Here is a 14,480-nt window from a genome sequence, read left to right on the forward strand (position 1 = left end):
TTTTTTTTGACATGGAGTTTTGCTCTTGTTGCCCAGGCTGGAGTGCGGTGGCATGATCTCGGCTCATTGCAACCTCCACCTCCTGGGTTCAAGCAATTATCCTGCTTCAGCCTCCCAAGTAGCTGGGATTACAGGTACTTGCCACCATGCCCAGCTAATTTTTTGTATTTTTAGTAGAGATGAGGTTTCACCATGTTGGTCAGGCTGGTCTCAAACTCCTGACCTCGGGTGATCCACCTAACTTGGCCTCCCAAAGTGCTATGATTACAGGTGTGAGCCACCGCGCCCGGCCAGATTCTTAAGACTGTGTGGTAGACCTCAACCCCAGTCTAGCCTTTGCTCCCTATTCCCAAATACTGCTTAACCCAAAACCTACTGAAAAGGCAGGTGGGTGACTGTACCGTACGCAGGGCTTAGATTTTTGAGTTAGGAAAGAGACACTTTCTTTAAGTAAAGACACAACTCTTGGGCCTCCCTGAGATCAGCAAGGTAGATGGAAGGTGAATTTTAGGAAAGAAGCTGGGTAGCGCAGGACCGTTCCTACTTTCCCCACAGGGCCCTAAAGAATGTATACCAATACGAAGTCTGGCTGCGATTTAAGGCAGGGCTTGTGGCCAGTAATATTTACCTTCTGGACAAAGACAGCTCACTCGTGCTAGGAATTGGATCTCTACTTTTACTTCATTAGCACCAAGAACTGAGCTAAATGGGTCTCCCTTAAGCATTTGTGGCCTGAGAATTTTTTCTTAGGTTCATTAAACTGAAAACACCCACCACCCCTCCCTCCTCTTTTGTTCCCCTCTTGGCAGTTTTCATTTTCTCCAAATGAAAGTTTATAGATATGCAGCTCAACATTGAGCTGAAGTTTCTGTTGGTTGCAGACCTATTAGAAATAGACATTTTTCCTCATACGGTGACTATTCTTTTCCCAACATTCTCATATCACTATAGAGGACAGCTCGGGGAAGAGAGGGGTTGCCAAGCCTTAAGTCCCAAATAACTGGGAATCTGATGAATTTCCTAGACTGTGATGTCCCCTAGCTAGGGAAAGTACCAGCAGCGGGGGTGTCAGGGAGAGGCACTGCGTGCATGTGTGTGTCAGAGCTCATGAGACTTGAAGGAGCATGAGTTAGATTCTGGGATGCTTTCAGTTATGAAAAGCTTATTGCTTTTGACCTTCTCATGCCTCTCTCCATGTGCAGTCTCAGTGGAACATAAAACTGGTAAGAAGAACTTTAATTGAAGTAGGTTTTTGAAGCCAAAGGAAAAGATATAAGTTCCACAAGAGCTGTGGCCATTATAGCTATTTCTGTGGAAAGACTTGGGGCTTACTCACCTGTATGAAGCTTCGTAAGGGAGGTCTGTCTCCCCAGTGCCCTGCTGTGGGGACTAGATGGGCTTGGGTCGATAGAAGGGAGGGTGGAAGGAAGGCAAGCTTGTTTCCTGATCAGTAGGACCCAAAAACCAGGGACACTAGATTGTGTTATGTAAAATAAGTCCCTCTGCTTTCTGGGAAGATGTGAGGTTCATTTAGGCAATTACTAGCCCAGATTGGGTGGCACAATAATTATCTTTACTTCCTTTTTAAATTTTTTTTTGAGACCAAGTCTTGGTCTGTTGCCCAGGCTGGAGTGTGGTGGTGTGACTCCAGCTCACTACAACCTCTGCCTCCTGGGTTCAAGGAATTCTCCTGTCTCAGCCTCCTGAGTAGCTGGGATTACAGGTGTGTGCCACCATGCCCAGCTAATTTTTGTATTTTTAGTAGAGATGGGGTTTTACCACGTTGGCCAGGCTGGTCTAGAACTCCTGAACTCAGGTGATCTGCCCACCTCGGCCTCCCAAAGTGCTGGGATTGTAGGCATGAGACACCATGCCCGGCCGTCTTTACTCTTTTTTATCCTCTCTCTTTCTCCATCTCCTTTGCCTTACCATTCTTTCATTTTATCTCTGTTTTATCTTCATACTCCCTGAAATTCTTCTTCCTTCCCAGGTCGTCTAATCAGAATACCCACCCAGTCAGCATTCTGGGAGACCTGGCTGGGGCTCCAGATCTCTTGGGAAAGACCATTATTTTTCTTTTTAATTTTGACTTTAAAATTAGCAAGTGCTCAAAACTGCCTTTGCAAAGGAGTTTGAGGAACTAAAAAGTTGGCTCATTGGGGTAGTCTGGGAAATTGTGCAGTCATGTACCTTTGGGAAGCTCTGTGGAGCCCAAGGGAAGGTGGCTGGGAGCCTCATGACGTCGAAGGATGTGATCTTGAGTTCACTTTGCTTTACTCTCATCGAACGTGGACTGCCACTGAGTAGGTGACATGGAGTGGCTGCTATAGACAGCAGTGGAAGGGTATGGGTTTTCCATAAATGACCCCATATAACCTTTTGGGCTACAGTGTCTATGGCATTAAAAGGCTTGTTATTTGTTCAAGGAGGGGAATGTCCCACTTCACTTGGCACAGTCACACCCTTTCCATGTTTACCAACTAGCACCTGGGGACAGGCAGATTCCCTACTAAGACTTTTAGTTCTGCTGTCCACAGGCCCATTTTAATACAGCATTTTAGAAGCGTGAACAGTGGCCAGAACCTGGCCTCAGGGAATGTGGGCTCCATTGTGCTCAGGTACCCAAGAATGCAGCAATTGCTCAGTTTCCTGTGATTCATCTCAGATCATCACGGGCACCAACAGGGATTCTGGCCCCACCCTTGGCTGGTGCCCCACTTGGCAGATTTCCCAGGCTGGGAGCACTCTTTGAGCTTTCAGTAGGTTTTTGCTGGAGGGTTTTTGCTCTGTGGTTTCCTCCTGGAAGTAGTAATTTTTCCTGGGTACCAGAGGCATGCAGTGAAGTTCCACTGTGACTCTAATATGTAACTTTGAATGGATGGCAGAAGGAAGGAATGAATGGGTGAATGCATGAATATAGACTAGAGGCTAGCAGGCTTCCTGCTTAAGTGAAATCACTGTTCCTCAGTGCTTCACGTTCAACACAGTGTGCTCGGCATCAGAAACCATGGTGTAGTCAGATTGGGTGGGCATCTTCTTTTCTCCCATTATCTGTCAATCACCATGTTTTACCTCAGTTTACTCTGGTGCTGCTGTGCCTCCCATTCAAAGTCTGAGGTTTTCACTTCTTTTTTTCTGACATGGTGCACACTAGCTGCAGCTTTGTTCTCATACCTGGACAGAGCATAAGTTCTGCCATGAACACAGCGCAGATCATTCAGAAAGTGAAGAGGAAGAAGAAACAATGGTTCATGTCAAACCTGAGATGCCAATCTTGAAATGCCACCAGTTCTCTTCTGATTCGATTACATGCAGAATAAAACATGCAGGCAATCCCAAACCTCTCCTCTCAGACGTTTCTGATTCTCATTGTGTGCCTCTCTGGGAAGATACAGATAGCATCAAATAATCTCTCTGAGGGAATTCGTTGCTGTTTCCTCTTTCCTGTTTTGAACAAATTTTCTTTAATGCATTGTGTGAGTACACATGTAGAACATATTCTTTGGCATCACATAAATATTTACACAATATTTAAAACTTACTGTCATAAAATATTTATTTCACTTGTAAACATCATCTATTTTTCTATGGAAAATGACAAAATAAAAGGCATGACTGCTTTGATTTTTAGTACCTGGTTTTGTTTGTTTTCTTTCCGTTGACCTTGCATATTTACCAATAAATTTATAAAGTAAACAGAGCATTATTGAAAGGGAAAATTAAGGAAACTCCCCAATGATTGAGAGGGGAAGGTCGCATTCTGGCCCTGTCAGGAGCACCTCCTAATCATAACCACTGTAATCTGGGCTATCATGGCACTTCCTTGCTTTGTTAGCAGAGACCTGTCTATTAAGAACCAAATCCAGAATTTCTGAGAGCAAAAGTTCAGGGAGTAGCCATGGGTTATCCTTTTGGGCCCAGAACATTGCCTGGAACCCAGGGTCTATATGACAAACATTGTTAGGATGAAAAGCTTATTATATACCCTTTCAGAAATTTTCCATGTGTAGTCTTGCTTATACATGTTTGAGCATATTCTTTTTTTTCCTCATTTTATGCAAATCCACACTATCAACATGTTTCCTAGTTTTCTTTTTCTGCTTAGTTTCTTGGGGGACTTAGCAGAGCTGCTGTGTTAACCTGCTGCATGAAATTCCATTACGTGGGTGCGCCGTGACTTAATCAGTCCCCCTCAGCTTTCTTTTCTAAGTGTCTAGGTGAGAGCAAGGGCAGATGTGTGGGGAGGTGGGTGATCAGCAGCTGACAGGAGGCTTCTACACACGCAGTTGGGTGCAAGTGGGACTAGGCTATTTTGCCATTCTTGGGAGGTGTGGATGGCTGGGCCAGGCTGGAGCCCAAACTGACATTTACTGTTGGCTGCATGGCCTTTCACAAGACAGTTATTTAACCTCTTGGAGCCAAAAGTCATGCCTTGTGATATTAGAGGAAGTATGTAAGATGCTTACATATTGCCTGAATATGTAATATTGATACTTCATAGATGTGTAACACAACACAGGTACCAGTGATGCTCCTGTGCATGTGTGCGTCAGAAGCACGTGTGCATGTGCGTGATGCTCTGTCACATGTGCAAGTTACTGCCTTGCGTGCGTGCGGGCTACTGCCTTGTGTGTGTTGGATAGTAGTACATCATACGCATAAGCTGCTTGGAGTCATGCTCAGCATGTGGAATGGGCCCCATAAATGCTAGCTATTGTCTTTCAGCTTTCGAATATCCAGGGTTTGACAGTTATTTAGACCAAAATTTAGACTAGGATAGTTATTTAGACCAGGATAGTTGAATTGTTTTCTTTGTGTTGTAAAATTACCTTGAAGACTAGAATTACTCTTTACCTGGGTTCCAAGAAAAGCCTTCTGATGAGCTGCCCCCCACCCCAACCCCAGGCTTTTCCTCAAACTAGTCCCATTTCTGCTTTTGTTCTAGAGATAAGTCAGTGTTCCTTGCCCAGCCCAATCTTCCTGAGTTTTCCCAGTCTGGAGATGGAGTGAGCTGCCCTAAAGCCTGACGGGATGGGGTGTGGGGGAGATAAGGCAGACACTCTCTTACAGTGGCAGGTACGTAACATCTGGGAGCAGCTGAACCCCAGCAGGGTGGGGGCCACAAGGGAGCATCGAAGCAGGTTCTGCAGGGTCAGGAATGAGGCTTTTCCTCAGTAAGGCATTGCTGGCTCCAGGGAGATAGAGATGCAGGGTTTCTGGGAGTCAGTATCGGATGACTAAAGCCATAGCTTTGGTTGATGTAACCTGTTTCTGGAAAGATAAAAGAGAGAAAACCTGAACCGTGGCTGTATACGTCTGATCTCCTCTGGGCCAGGGTTGTGCTGATAAATGTTTAACAACAACCTCCCAAGAAAGTCCTGATTTGTAGCATTTGTTGATTTTCCTGTAAATACCCCATGGTGGTCATTTCAGGCTGCTACGTGTGGTCTCCAGATGAGGAGGGGTGTGCGTTACAGGATCCAGAGCCAGCTCCACACCCCGGCCCTCCCATGGTCGCAGGAGGAGAAAACTCTCCAGGCAAAATTCAGCTGTCACCATCTGAACCCTCACTTCTTTGGCAGTATTTTTTCTCTGCCACTTCTGGTTCTTACACTGTTGATTTTGGGGGCCATCCTGGAGTGTCCCCTGGGGTGAAGGAGGTCCTGGAAGCCTACCTACCACCCCCCAGTAGCCTAGTGGAGACAGAGAAGGGTAAACAGTGGCTGCCCTCCCAGCACTCTTGCGAAGCCTGGTGTGTTTAAGAAGGAGAACGTCATGTGGGCCTTTGTCAGTCATTATAGTCAAGGTCAGGACTATGGTGCAAGCAGAATTTAGGGCTGCCCCAAGTCTCAGGAATCAAGATAAATAATATTATAGTAGTTTAGTAAATCAGATTAATGAAGGAATAATAAAATTTTAAGTAAAGATAAAGGATGACTCCCTTTTTTCCTTCCTTTTGCCGCATGCTCCAGCATGGGTCTGTGCTGCTCCTCTCAACTTGGGGTTTGGGTTGAGCCAGGGCATTGCCCCTCTCCTGATAGATAACATAGGAAAGCAGTGACTCAAAGGGGTTAAATGACTTGTTCAAGGATATTAGGCAAGTTTTGGGAAGAGACAAAATTTGTCCAGTCTGCTAACACCTCACTCAACCATGCTGGCAGAAAGGGAAATCAAAAGAAAGAGCTCAGAGAAAAGAAAGAAGGCCCCGCAGCACACCTGCCTGGGGAAAGGTCCCTGTGTGCCCTGAACACAAAGGGCAGGTGACTGTCCTACAGTGAGGAATGACAGTGGTGCCCCAACATCATGCATGTCGGCAAGTCTGCTCCAGGCAAGGGTGACCCCTATGCTTGGCAGTCCTTGCTACCTGCACCCTAGAAGGCATTGCCGGCATCCAGGCATCGGGCTGTGTATGTTAGAAATTCACTGCAAGCCAATGATATGGCAAAGATATAGTGTCAATCTGAGTGCCTATCAGCCCATGAGTGGATAAAGTAAATTACACACACACACACACACACACACACACACCTATACACCATGGAATAGTACTCAACCATAAAAAAGAATGAAATAATGTCTGATGCCGCAACTTGGATGGAACTGGAGGCCATTATTCCAAGTGAAGTAACTCAAGAATTGAAAACCAAAACTGCATGTTCTCGCTTAAAAGTGAGAGCTAAGCTATGGGTATGCAAAGACATACAGAATGGAATCATGGACATGGGAGACTCAGAACAGGAAGGATGGGAGGGAGGTGATGATAAAAAACTACTTTTTGGGTACAGTATACACTACGCAGGTGACAGGTGCACTAAAACTTTAGACTTTGCCACGATATTAATCTGTGTAACCAAAAACCACTTGTACCCCAAAGCTATTGAAATTTTTTTAAAGTTTTTTTTTTTTAAAAGAAATTTCCTGTGAAATGTTCCTAAACTGAAAGGCATCTTATGAACACTGAGGTTGTGGGTGCCCATGGCCCCACATGCGGAGGGTGTTCAGTTTCTTCAGCTTGCTTTTTGTGTGGGAGGAGATGCAGCAGGTAAGGGAAAGGACAGTGGAGCAGTGAAAGCTTCAATGACCAGACTGGCCAGAAAATGTGGCCTAGGGTTTGGTGCCAGGGGCTGCTGCTCCCTGAGTCCCTGAGTGTTCCTCTGGTGCAGACTGAGAAGTCTCAGCCCCAAGGAAAAGGGACCAGGTGAAGTTAGATAAACAGAAGAATAACTGCACAGTACAGACCTCTTTTAGCTGTTCTTGCCACCTGCCTACAGCCTGTGAGAGATTCTTCTGTGCACTGGGGCTGTAAATATTCATTGATATAAAAGCTTCTGGAGCTTGAAGTTCATAGCCTAATTGAATCAAGGAGAAACGATGCCTGGAATGTTGTTGCAGGTTGGGGTTACTGTGGACCTGGAAGCTGCTTCAGAGGACATCTCTGCTTCACCTTACGCCTTTGTGAATTTTGTTGCATCTGCACAGCAAGTTCTCCATTTCCAGAAGGCTTCCCAAAAGCTATCCAGCTTTGTCTTGGCCTTTTTTGACTCAAGTTTACCCCTTCTGCAGTGGGGCAGATGCAGGTGTAAAACAAGGGACCTCCAAAGAGCCAAATGGGTCCTCTGGGAGGTCAGCCAACCTTGCTGTTGCCTCAGAGGTCATAGCAAATGAACTGTCACGCTGGCTGAACATGGCTGAGTGCGTCCAGTGCTAGCAGCGAGCCCCCTCAGAGTGGTTCAGAGGCAAAGGGGGATGGGTCCGGTAACTCTGGTGTGCAGCAGGCCCAGTGTGTATGTGCTCAGTTCAGAAGCAAGGGCGGCTGGGAAGCTGGGGGTTTCCCTCTTCTCTCCCCTTCTCTGCCGCAAGCTGCAGTTCCCTGTCCTGTTTGTGCCAGGCAGCCCCCTACTCCTGCAGCATGAGGGAACCACTCATCACCTAATGCTTTTTAGGCAAGTGAAAGCTTTAAAAAGTCATTAAAGAGCATTAGAGAACACTTTTTCAAATGTCAACCTATATAATCCCATCATCCATCCTAGTGCAGCACAGTTCTTATGTTGTCTTCAGCCTGCAAATTTGCTTGATGCGTGGCTGTATTATCCATTCTTTTTTCACAGTATTACATCACCTTTCTCCAGGTTTCTGTGGTCTTTTCTCACTCTTTTAAAGTTGCTGTCAATGTAATGTAATTCATTAGGCCATTCTCCTAAGAGTTGACAGTCAAGCCGTTTCTGTTTGTTGGCTAATATAGATATGCAAAGGGAAACATCTGTAAGGATAGAGCTTTTAGTTTGTCTAACTATTGACTTAGAGTTAATTCCTAAGGAGTTGCCATATCAAAGGGTGTGACTCTCTTTGTGGTGTTTCCCATGTGGTCTCTGTGTCTTGTGATACTGCTTTCTGAAAACATTGTCAACTGGCATGGCCTCTAGCAGTGAATGAATAAGTCAGTTTCATAGTAGACTTGCAATAATGGATTATAATTTTAAAACAAATTAGTTACTTTTTAGGTATTAAATTGTATGTCAGTGGTATGCCAAAACGGTTAAGCTTTGTGTCTTAAAATTCCTAATAAGGGTCAATATCTTATGAAAATGTTATGTTTGTGGCATTTAAGACATTATCTATAGAGATCTTGATGTATATATTTCAATTTGTTGATACATAGACCTTTGTGGTGGTTTTGCCATTTAATCAGAAACTAATTGGGAGGAAACAACCAGAGAAATTCAGATTGTGAAACATTCAATAAGACAACATCCTGGACTCTACATAAATGTATCTAGAACAGTATAGGAAACTGTTCTAGACTAAGACTAAGAAAATATGGCAACCAAATGCAAGGCATGAACTCTGGGTAGTTCCCGGATGAAAATTAGAAACTACAAAGGACACTTGGGGAACAACTGGGAAAATTCAAATAAAATTATATATTAGACAATGTCATATCGATGTTACATTTCTTGACTCTGTTATTGTGATTATATAGCTGAATGTCTTTGTTGTTAGGAGATCGAGGCTGAAGTATTTACGAGTGAAGTGTCACTCCATCTTTAACTTTGGTTCAGCAAAACGATATGCGTATATATCATACATATTATATGTACAATACTATATTATGGGTCAATATATAATATGTAAATTATACATATTATATACATACACATGTATATACACGTTTGTATAGTTTATACGTCAGACACACACATATTACCTCTACTATGAGAGTTGCATTTTATTTTGGTGATAACACTTAACAGAAGATCTACACTTTTAGCAAATTAAATGTATAATACAGTATGTTAACTATAGACACAAAGCTGCACAGTAGGTCTCCAGGATATTCATCTTGCATAACTGGAACTTGGTACCCTTTTAGTAATGTCTACCCGATTCCCCACTTCTCCCAACCCCTGGCAACCACCATTCTGCTCTCTGCTTCTATGATTTCAACCACTTTTGAGTCCTCATAGAAGTGGTATCATGTAGTGTTTGTCCTGTCATTGGCTTATTTCACTTAGCAGAATATCCTCCAGATTCATGCATGTTACCCCAAATGGTAGGAGTTTCTTGTTTTCTGTGGCTGAGTAACATTCAATTGCATGAATACACCATGTTTTCTTTAATGATTCACGCGCAGATGGACAATTAGGTTGCTTCATGTCTTGGCTATTGTGAATAATGCTAGGGTGAACATGGGGGTGCCGATGCATGAGGACTTTTCAAAGTCCTTATTTTCATTTTTTTTTTTTGGTGGGGTAGATAGAAGTGAAATTGCTGAATCAAGTGGTAGTTCTATTTTTTGTTCCTTAAGGAACCTCTGTACTGTTTCCCGTAGTAGCTGTACAATTTTACATTCCTACCAACAGTGAACAAGTGTTCGCTTTTCCCACATCCTCGCTAACCCTTACCTTTTTTTTTTTTTTTTTTTTTTATGGAATAATGCTCTTCTTACTAGGTGTGAAGTGCTATATCATTGTAGCTTCAGCTTGCATTTCCCTGATTAGTGATGTAGAACATCTTTGTAAATACCTGTATACCTGTTGGCCATTTGTATGTCTTCTTTACAGAAGTCTACTCGGTTCTTTTGCCCATTTTTAAATTGGATCATTTGTTTTTGCCATTGAATTGTGGGAGTTTGTTATGTATTTTGGATTTCACCTTTCTCAAATATATAGTTTGCAAATGATTTTTTCCATTCTGCAGGTTGCCTTTTTATTCTCTTGATTGTTTCCTTTGCTGTGCAGAAGCTTTTTAGTTTGACGTAGTCCAACTTGTTTTTTTGCTTTTGTTGCCTTTTTGGTATCATATCTAAGAAATCATTGCCAAGATCAATGTCAAGAAGGTTTTTCCCTATGTTTTCTTCTAGGAGCTTTGTGGTTTCAGCGCTTACATTTAAGTCTTCAATCCACATTTAGTTGATTTGTGTGTATGGTATTAAAATAAGGACCCAGTTTCATTATTTCGCATGTGGATGCCCAGTTTTACCAGTGTCATTTATTAAAGAGAATATCCTTTTTCCATTGTATATTCTTGGCACTCTCGTTGAAGATTGGTTGACTCTTCTTGGCCTAGAAGAATTGATGTCTGTTAAAATGCCCATACTTCCCAAAGTGACCTGCAAATTTAATATGGTTCCCATCAAATTCTCAAAGGCGTTTTTCAATAAAAACATACAAAAAAATTATAAAAGTCATATGGAACCATGAAAGACAAAAGCAATTTTGAGTGAAAAGATCAAAGATGGAGCCATCACATTTCCTGATTTCAAAATATAGCACAAAACTTCAGCAATTAAAGCAGTGTGATAGTACTGGCGTTAAAAACAGACATATAGACCAGTGAAACAAAATAGAGATCCAAGAATTAAGTCCTTACATATATGGGGAGCTACATTTTGGGAGAGACCTTTCATAGTGGAGGGAAATGCTGAAGGGATCCGTTGCTGGTGTTGGACTCCAGGCCCCAGTGGGAGTCCTTGGGGACTGAGGGACCTAGTGGCTCCCCTCTTTACATTGTATAGGCCACTTCCTTCTCCATCTGTGGGTGACAGAGTTGAGAAGACTCTGGCCTGACCAGTGGCTTTCCTGCCCAGAAAAATGTGGTATTGGGGTGCTTTCACCAGCCACAGGCACCCCTTTCTCCTGTCGCCTGCTTTGTAGCTTTGCACACGAGCCGCACTTGAAGGATGAAGTTTGCCCATGTTTTTTCTCTCCTGTGACCTTCTGTTTTTCCATATCTGACATTAAATGTGACTTAAAAAGCAGCGCAAATGCTCCTTTGGGGCAAGAGTAATAGAAACCTTGGAGGAAGTTGAACTTAGAACCCTGACTTACAGGAGTTATCCTCGGCTGTCTGCCTAGCCTGTGCCTGAGGCTCCCCCTTCCATGCACCCCCATCCACACCCCCCCAACTTTAAACAGCTTCCCTCCAGGTATTGGTGCACCCCACTGAGAGAGCTTTAAAATGAGTGGAGTCAAATTAATTGGTTGCCATATTACCCTGTTGAATTGATGTAAACACAGATCAGGACGTTTGGTTTCATTGCTAGTCATTTCTGTAAAATGTTGAGAAATAAGCCTGTTAGGAAGGACTGTAACCACCATTACAACAGTGTTCCTTTGAGAAAATTAGATTGGACCCATCACCATTTTAACTGAAAATAGTTTCCCAGGATGAAAGCAACTAGTAAATTTGAGAGATTTGTAAATCAAATTGTATCTTAAATGCATTAGGGGGCTGGCTTACTGTTCAAATGTATTCTATGGTGAACCCTGTGAAAGGAGTTAAGGATGCTTTTTTTCCAAAAAGATCCTGCATCCTCTGGCCTATGATGCCCAGGGAGGATGTTTCTGGATTGGATTTCTGTAGATAAGTTTGTAGCAAATAAGGGCTACTGAATAGATTTGGTTTTTGGTTATCACATTTTGTTCTTGCTTATAAAAATAGTAGAACATTCTAAACATTGTGAAAATATGAAGCAGAACAAAAACTTGCCTGTGATTGAAGCACCACATGGCAATTGCCCTACTTCTGCAGGTGTGTGTATGCTGTCTGTACACTAGAACAGAACTGGGTTCTCCTGTGAGGATTTGGTCAGCTGGTCAAGACCCCTGGGTTGGAGCAGGGTAGGAGGTGGTGACCTTTCTGTACCCAGAAGGTCGGCAGTGTCAGAGACTTTTTTAAACAATGTGCACCAGTTGAAACCCAGGCGGGCTACGGGTCAAGAAGCAGGGGTTCCACAAACTGACCTCCACCTGGGTCATCTGAGCCTGTGTTGAAGATGCCATCTGGGAACACCGAGGGCAGATTTCTAGTAAACAGTTGCCTGTTTGCTCAGAGGCTGCTGCTTCCTTGAAAGCACACGCCGCATGCTTGGTCCCATTCTCACCTTTTACCTCCTTCAATTTCATCTTCCCTGTACCCTACCCTCCAATAACGAGATGCCCTTGGATCAATCCGTTGTTCGGGTCACACATAGGACCTCCACTTCAGGGAGCCTTATATTTAGAGAGGGCTGGGAGGGAGCAGGGCTTCTTCCCCTGAAGACTAGCCCTGTTATGGTGAGATGTGAGGCACTCACTGATGCCTAGAGATATTTGGGGGCATGGAGCCAGCCTTCCAGTGCATTTTAAGCAGAGCTGTGCAGGGAACCTTCTAGGAGACCTTCCAGAAGGTGTCAGCAACCTAGGAAGAAACTCAAGCCTGCCCACTGTACCCTCGGGGAAGCCACAGGCAGCTGGACTCTTTAGTGGTGAGAGCCACTCAGATGAGAGCTTAGGGACTTGCTGTAAGGAGTGCAGGCTGTCCTTCAGAGCAGCGTGTGGGTGGAGGAGCACTGGCCTCTCTCTCACTCTGGGTTAGAATCTGGGCTTTCCCCATTGAGTAACTGTGTTACAGGAGTGGGTTTCTCACTTTGCATACCTGTAAAGTGGGGCTAATAGCACCCTTCAAGTGGGGTTGTTTTGAGGGTTCAGTGAGATGCAGTAAGATATAACACACTTAGCATAGCACTTGCCACAGCGTAAGCCCATGGTAAACAGTTAGTGTGGTCATCATCGTCTTAATCAGCTCAGGCCACAATAACAAAACACCACAGACTGGGTGTCTTAACCAACAGACACAGCCTTCTCACAGTTTTGGAGGCTGGATGTCCAAGATCAGGGAGCCAGGATCGGTGGGCGTTGGTGAGGCAGAGAGCTAACTCACTCAGGTCTCTTCCTCCACTTCTAAGGTCACTAAGCCCATCGTGGAAGCTCCACCTTCATGGCCTCATCTACACCGAGTCACCTCCCAAAGATCCCGTCTTTAGATATCATCACCTTGGGGGTTAAGACTTTGGTATATTAATTTTAAGGAAGCAAAAATATATAGCCCATCACAATTATTTTTATTATTTTAGTGACTATCTTTGAGTCCCCCCTTGCAAGGCATCCTCAGTTGGTGGGGCAGTCTTAGCAGTGCAGGGAAGGAAGGTGTAGGGAAGATCTTTTTCACCCCAGTGGGACCTCACAGCCCAGGGTGGTGGTCTTGAGCCTTCAGGAAACCACTTTCACTGTGTTGTTTTTCTGTCTCCTTTTGACCTCTGGGAAATGCTCTTGGTTGGCTTAGTCTAGGTAAGAGGAAGAAGGAAGAAGTCAGATTTATTAGGCAGCTACTTCTTGAGCCAGGCAGCTTGGAGTGTGGAGATTCATCTCATGGGGTCCTCTCGGCCACCCCATGTGGCTGGCACTGCTCGCCATTTACAAAGGGAGATACCCTCAGATGCTCAGAGGGAGGAAACACCACCTATCCAAGGAGTAACTGCTAAGGAGTTACACTAAGATGTGAACCTTGAGCCTTTTGACCCCCAAGCCCTTGAAAACAGCTGCAGCCTGTGTGTGTTGGTGGGGGGAATGGGGCAGCCACCCTTGGAGCAGAATTTGGGTTGGATGGAATCTGAGCGTGCAGCAGGGACAGGCGCACTCTGGGCTTTCCCAACCCACGTGTGCTGGCTCACTCCAGCTGCTCGATAAGACTCCTTAGACCCCCGCGTCCCTCCGCACGGGAAGGCTACCTCCCACCCACCCCGGGAGGGAATAGCTCTCCAGTGGGAGCTCATTTTGAAGGTGCACTAACCTAGACTCTTCTCTTCCCTGCTCTTGTTCTTCCCCAGCCCCTAAAGACAATGAAGAGCGCGTATTCAGGGAACGCATGCGGCCAAGGAAGCGGCAGGGGGCCGTCAGGCGCAGGGTCCATCAGGTCAACGGCCACAAGTTCATGGCCACCTATCTTCGGCAGCCCACCTACTGCTCCCACTGCAGAGACTTCATCTGGTAAGCCCCTCTGTTGGGAACCTCTAGTTATAACATCTCTGTGGCAAGAAGTCACAGGGGATAGGGTTGGGGAGATTATACACCTCATTTAAGGAATGCTGGGGTGTCCTGTTTCTTCCTTGTCTGAGTACAGGGGACTATTGTGGAGGCCTACATGTGTGTTTGGTACATGGG

At 44.7% G+C, this 14,480-nt stretch overlaps 1 protein-coding gene across 2 annotated transcripts in view; it reads left to right on the forward strand.

The window, feature by feature from the left end:
• The window catches only part of PRKCE (protein kinase C epsilon), a 300,957-nt gene that overhangs the window by 75,114 nt on the left and 211,363 nt on the right, over window positions 1–14,480 (forward strand). For both annotated transcript variants that reach the window (XM_017512713.2, XM_017512711.2), the window contains exon 2: window positions 14,147–14,306. In XM_017512713.2, the coding sequence (XP_017368202.1) occupies window positions 14,185–14,306 (122 nt within the window). In that variant the 5' untranslated portion in view covers window positions 14,147–14,184. The remainder of the gene's footprint in view (window positions 1–14,146; window positions 14,307–14,480) is intronic.

Source organism: Cebus imitator, unplaced genomic scaffold (assembly GCF_001604975.1).
Source record: "Cebus imitator isolate Cc_AM_T3 unplaced genomic scaffold, Cebus_imitator-1.0 Scaffold476, whole genome shotgun sequence".
Taxonomy (NCBI): domain Eukaryota; kingdom Metazoa; phylum Chordata; class Mammalia; order Primates; family Cebidae; genus Cebus; species Cebus imitator.